This window comes from Chrysochloris asiatica, unplaced genomic scaffold (genome assembly GCF_000296735.1).
Source record: "Chrysochloris asiatica unplaced genomic scaffold, ChrAsi1.0 scaffold00339, whole genome shotgun sequence".
NCBI lineage: Eukaryota > Metazoa > Chordata > Mammalia > Afrosoricida > Chrysochloridae > Chrysochloris > Chrysochloris asiatica.
The window spans coordinates 108,909-115,487 of record NW_006408857.1 but is presented as its reverse complement, the minus strand read 5'-3'; the positions used below and the strand labels follow the sequence as shown (position 1 = coordinate 115,487).

At 40.1% G+C, this 6,579-nt stretch overlaps 1 protein-coding gene across 1 annotated transcript; it reads right to left on the bottom strand.

Moving 5' to 3' along the window:
* Positions 1–4,118: 4,118 nt before the first annotated feature.
* Positions 4,119–5,057, bottom strand: LOC102842711 (olfactory receptor 1030-like). The gene has a single exon (XM_006875772.1). It carries the CDS (start codon positions 5,055–5,057, stop codon positions 4,119–4,121), a length of 939 nt encoding a protein of 312 aa, XP_006875834.1.
* Positions 5,058–6,579: the final 1,522 nt, after the last annotated feature.

Genomic DNA, 6,579 nt, shown 5'->3' with positions numbered 1-6,579 from the left:
AACAAAGAACACCTGTGAGGAACATACACCAAAACCATCTACCATAGAAAACCAAAAATGCAGTGTAATTGTTAAGTGCTGTCAAGTTGGTTCCTACTTATAATGACCCTGTGTAAAGTTTCCAAGGAACAGATGGGGGTTTGAACTGTCACCTTGTGGTCCCTAGTTCAGTGCTGATCCTACAGCAACGCTACAAGAGTCCAGAAAGGCAATATTTGCCCCAAATCAAAGTTCAGAAATCAAGAAGGGGCAGGAAAGAAGGAAGACTGGAAATAGGGAACATAGACAGGAAGCAGAAAGAGGATTGCAAACAATGTCACCAAACAAAATTTGCATAAATTGATACATGGATAACTAATTTTCTCTGAAAATGTTCATTAACCTACAACAAGATATTGTTTAAAAGATGTTCATATTTTATGATCCAGTGGTTATAATCCTGGTGAATATACATAGTAGATATACACATTGGAGAAACTCTTACACTGGTACACAAGGAGAATTACACAAGAATATCTATTTATTTGGAGTCCTGGTGTGGCATAGTGGGTTAATGTGCCAGACTGAAAAGCTGGTCGGCAGTTCAAGCTCACCAGCTACTCCTCGGAAACCCTGTACAGGGTTGCTATGGGTCAAAATCAACTCACCGGCACTTAACAACAACAGCAATGTATTTATTTATTGCTGGATTTTCATATTATCAAGAAATTGGAAAAAGGCAATTATTTATTGTCTCAATTATATAAAAATGCTTTAACATAAATACCAGGCAACAGAAGTTTATTTTATCACAGTATAGGAAACTAGAAATCCAAATTCAGGGTGCTGACCTTATAGAAAAGTTTTCTCTCTCAGTTTGCTCTGGGGGAAAGTCCTTGTCTCTTCTAAGCTTTTGCTCCTGGGTAATCTTCATGTTGCTTGCTGAAAGTGAAGAGGACTTGAAACATTTACTTATGAAGATCAAAGAGCACAGCCTTCGATATGGATTACATCTCAATGTCAAGAAAACAAAAATCCTCACCACTGGACCAATAAACAACGTTCTTATCAATGGAGAAAAGATTGAAGTTGTCAAGGACTTCATTCTTCTTGGATCTACTATAAACACTCGCGGAAGCAGCAGTCAAGAGATCAGACGACGTATTGCACTGGGCAAATCTGCTGCACAGGAACTTTTTAAAACGTTGAAGAACAGAGATGTCAGCTTGAGGACTAAGGTGTGTCTGACCCAGGCCATGGTGTTTTCAATAACCTCATATGGATGCAAAAGCTGGACAGTGAATAAGGAAGATTGTAGAAGAATTGATGCCTTTGAGTTGTGGTGTTGGAGGAGAATACTGAAAGTGCCATGGACTTCCAAAAGAACCAATAGATCTGTTTTGGAAGAAGAGCATCCAGAGTGCTCCTTGAAGGCCAAGATGGCCAAGCTTCGTCTCTCATACTTCGGACATATTGTCTGGAGAGAACAGTTTTTGGAGAAGGATGTCATGCTGGGTAAGGTGGAGGGTCAGAGAAAAAGAGGAAGACCCCAACTAGATGGATTGGCCAGGTGGCATCGTTGATGGACTCAAGTGTGGTATCGGTAGTGAGGTTGGCCGAGGATTGGACATTGTTTCGTTCTGCTGTGCATGGGGTCGCTATGAGTCGGTTCCGACTCAATGGCACCTGACAACAACAACAGTCTTCATATAGTTTAGCATCAATCTGCCCCATTTATGCTCTGCTTGTTTGTATAATTTATTTTATGCACTGGACTGCAAAATTGTTTGAACTGCAAGGTCAGCAGTTCAAGTTCACCAGCTGCTCCTCAGAAACCAGAAACTGTATACACAGTCGCTATAAGTTAGAACTGACTTCATGGCACTTAACAACAACAGCAACAATATCTCATAAGAGATTGGCTCAAAAACACCCTACACTAATTCTACCTCATTAGCATAATAAAGATAACCCATACCCAAATGAGATTATAACCACAATTTTTGAGGTTGGGATTATGGTGGGGACATAATTCAATTTATGACATGCATCAAGAGTGGGAGGATAAATATATGCATTGTGAATATTTATTGGAATAAACTCAAACTAGTGTTGAAAATGCTACTGCATGAGTCAGTATGGGTAAATCTGATAATGTTTAATGTGAAATAAAATAAATTTCAGAATGAAACATTGAATAATTCTGCTTAGATTAAGCAAAAAATACACTATAAATATATACACATAAATATCAAGCAAATGGTGTCAACTTACATAGTGTTAAGAAGCAAATTCATAGCAGAATTTGCTTCAAAACAATGGATAAAGAAATAAAATTAGGCAAGGCTCACTCAACTATAACTATGTTGTTGTTAGGTGCCATCAAGTCAGTACTGACTCACTGGTACCCTACATACAACAGTACGAGACACTTCCCAGTTCTGTGTCAACCTCACAATTGATATGCCTAAGGCCATTGGTGCAGCTCCTATGCCATTCCATCTCATTGGTGGTCTTCTTTTTTCTCTCTGACCTTTCTCCTTACCATATATATCCTTCTCCAGGGACTAGCTTCTCCTGGTAATATGTCTGAAATAAGAGAGACTAAGTCTGACCATCCTGGCTTCCAAGGAACTTCTGGTTGTACTTCTTCCAAGAGATTGGTCTATTATTTGGCAGTCCATGGTACTTTTAATATTCTCCTCCAACACAGTAACTCAAATGCATCAATTCTTCTATGGTCTTCCTTATTCACTGTCTACCTTTCATGTACATATTTTTTGCTATTAAGTACCTTCGAGTTGACTCTGTTTAGGATTTCTGAGGAACACCTAGTGGGTGTGAACTGCTGATTTTGCGGTACACAGTCTAGTGCTGATCATACAGCACCACAATGACATTACTGAGAATACCATGGTTTGGGCCAGGTGCACCTGATTCCTTAAATTGACATCTTTGTTCTTCAACAAGTTCTTGTGCAGAAGATTTGCATAATGCACTCTTTGATTTGTTGACAGCTGCCTCCAGGAATGTTGATGGTTGATATGAGCAAAATGAAGTCTTTGACAACTTCAATCTTTTCTCCATTTATATAGGTGTTGTTTATTGGTCCAGTAGTGAGGATTTTTGTTTACTTTGTGTTGATGTGCAACCCATTCCAAAGACTGTGATCTTTGATCTTCATCAGTAAGTATTTTAAGTATTCTATGCTTTCAGCAAGCAAGGTTGTATCATCTACATATCACAGTTGTTAACAAGTCTTCCTCTGATCCTGATATCATAATTTTCTTCATAGAGTACAGTTTCTAGAATTATTTGCTTAGCATACAAACTGAATCAGTATGGTGAAAGAATACAACTCTGGTGCACACCTTTCCTAATTTTAAAGCATTCAGTTTGGACATTACTAAGTAAGCATGATAATGGGATTGTGGGAACTGGGAGAAGAGTCCCTCTGTCTTCTCCTCCTCCACAGGGACCCTGCAGCACCAATCCTTACGAGTACCAACTAACCACCCAATATATTACTGATGGCCAGCATTAATATCACTAGAGTCTACCTCTTCTTCCAGGTGGACTACTTCCCATTGACAGACAGAAATTATCACTGTTGGTGGACAGTCAGTTGGACTCACCTGACACATTGTATCTTGGGCAAAAGGGGGAAAGTGGTGACTCTGTAGGATAAGTATAGGACTGCAAACCAGAGGTCAATGGTTTGTGCCCACCAGATGCTCTGCAGGAGACAGATGAGACTTTCTGACTCCACAAAGATTTATAAAACTTCAGAAACCCTATACTGGGTTGCTATGAGTCCTAACCAACTACAAGATACTAAACAGTAATAAAACCTAATGAAATATTACTGCTCCACAATTAACAGTAATTACTGTCAAGTGTTTTCATACTAATGGTGACCCCATGTGTGTAAGAGTATGAAAGGGTTTTAGGTGGCTGAGTTTTCAAAAGCAGATGGCCAAGCTTTTCTTTAAAAGAAAGACTTGAGCCTCCCACCAATTAGTTTAGCTCAGAGCTAAACCACTGTCCTCAATGACAGAAAGCGATTTTCTATTTACAAATGCCTGTTAATTACACAAATAATAAAGATATAATATGCACCTGTGTCCTAAATGTCTCCCTTATTTAAAAAACAATTTCTTTTGGATAACCTTCCTTATGGCTGCTTTAACATCTTTGTTCCTCAGGCTATAGATCACAGGGTTTAACATAGGACTCACAAAGATATAAAAAACAGCTACAATTTTCCCCTGTTCTACAGATGCTTCAGAAGGGGGCCTCAAATACATGCAGAACAGAGTCCCATAAAAGACAGTGACAGCTGTGAGATGGGACCCACAGGTAGAGAAGGCTTTGCGCCTCCCCTCAGCAGAGCGAATACGCAGGATGGCAGTGAAGATGAAAATATAGGAGATGAGGATAATGGTGAGAGAACAGGTGAGGTTTGATCCAGCTGCCACAAACATAGCAGTTTCTTTGACATAGGTATCTGAGCAGGCAAGGACTAAGAGCGGTGGGTCTGCACAGTAAAAGTGGTTGATCTCATTGGGTCCGCAGAAGGATAGACGTAACATGAGTATGGTCTGTGCAAGACCATTAGCAAAGCCATAGATATAAGGAGCAGCAACCAGAGAGAGACAGACACATCTAGACATATTACTGCCATACAACAAGGGTTTGCAGATGGCCATGTAGCGGTCATAAGCCATCACTGTGAGCATATAATAATCTGTGATCACCAGGGCAATAAAAAAATGGAACTGTATAAAGCAACCAATGAAAGAAATGGTTTTTCTCTTGGATAAGAAGTTGACCAGCATCTGCGGAGTGACATTGGTGGCATAACAGAGATCTACAAAGGACAGGTGACTGAGGAAAAAGTACATTGGTGTGTGCAATTTTGAGTCACTTCTGATTAGAACAATCATGCTCACATTGCCAATTACTGTGATAAGGTAGATCACTAGGAATACTGCAAACAGGATGGGCTGCAGCTCAGCTCGATCGGTCAGCCCCAGGAGAATAAATTCAGTTACCTCAGTGTAGTTTTTCTTTAACATTGTGTTTCCTTGACTTCTAATGAGGTCTAAAGAAAATGACATAAAAATGCTCTTTGTTTCTGTCATTTATCAATCACCCCCAACATAGAATGTGATTTATTGCTCTCAAAATTATATATACAGATTTGTCATAAAATATAACATAATGTGATTTATATTCAAGCATTTATATTAATATAATTATCCATGTTGTTGTCATTAAGTGCCTTTGAGTCAGTTCCAACTCAAAAAGACCATGTATAGGGATGCTGAGTAGTGACTGACAGATTTGAACGGCTTAATTTTAGCATTCTAGTTCCTCTAGTGCCAAAACAGAACTCTTTAATGTTCTCTTTCTCTCTCTATCATTCTTTCTCTCATTACATATGTGTGTGTGTAAAATATTGCTGTTGTTGTTGCTAATTGCTGTCAAGTAGGTTCCGACCCATAGTGACACTGTATAGGGTTTCCAATGAGTGGTTGGTGGGTGTGAATGGCCAGATCATGCTGTTCAAACCTACCTTGTGGCCCAGCATGTATTATCTTGCAGTGTTACACCATGACTCCACTGTTGTGGTTCTTAAGTGCTGTGGAATTTGTTCTGACCCATAGCTACTTTGTATAGAGGAATGGCTGCTGAGCCTGACCCTCAGACCTTACTGTTCAAACCAACTTTGCAGCCCAGCATATTAAATCCCAGCACCACACCAAGACTCCAGGGCTCCAATACATGTGCATAACCTCATATGCATGTGAAAGCTGGGCAGTGAATAAGAAAAAACGTAGAAGAATTGATGCTTTTGAGTTATGGCGTTGGAGGAGAATATTGAAAATGCCATGGGCTGCCAAAAAACCCCAATAAATCCATTTTGGAAGAAGTGCAGCTGGAATTCTCCTTGGAAGCCAAGATGGCCAAACTTCCTCTCTCATACTTTGGACGTATTGTCAGGAAGGACCATTCACTGGAGAAGGATATCATGTTTGGTAAGGTGGAGGGTCAGAGAAAAAGAAGAAGACCCCCCAACAAGATGGATTGGCCAAGTGGCAACATCGATGGACTCAAGTGTGGCAACAGTAGTGAGGTTGGCCCAAGATAGGGCAGTGTTTCATTCTGCTGTGCATAAGGTCGCTATGGGTCACTACCAACTCGATGGCACCTAACAACAACAACAACAACAACAACAACTGCTGCTGCTAGGTACAGTTGAGTTGGTTCTGACTCATAGCAACCCAGTATAGGGCTTCAAAAAGCAGCTGGTGAATTTGAACTGCCAACCTTGAGGTTCAAATCAATCTTTTGGTTCAGTGCTTATCCTACAATGCTTCACCAGGACTCTGTGTGTGTATTATATATACATATGTTGTTGCTAGGCATCATCAAGTTGCTACTGACTCCTAGCAATCCTATGCACAATGGGATGAAACACTGCCCCATCCTACGCCAACCTCATAATCATTGTTACATTTGAGTCCACTGCTGCTTCCACTGTACCAATCCATCAATCCAGGGGTCTTCCTCTGGATTGATGGATTGGTACATATA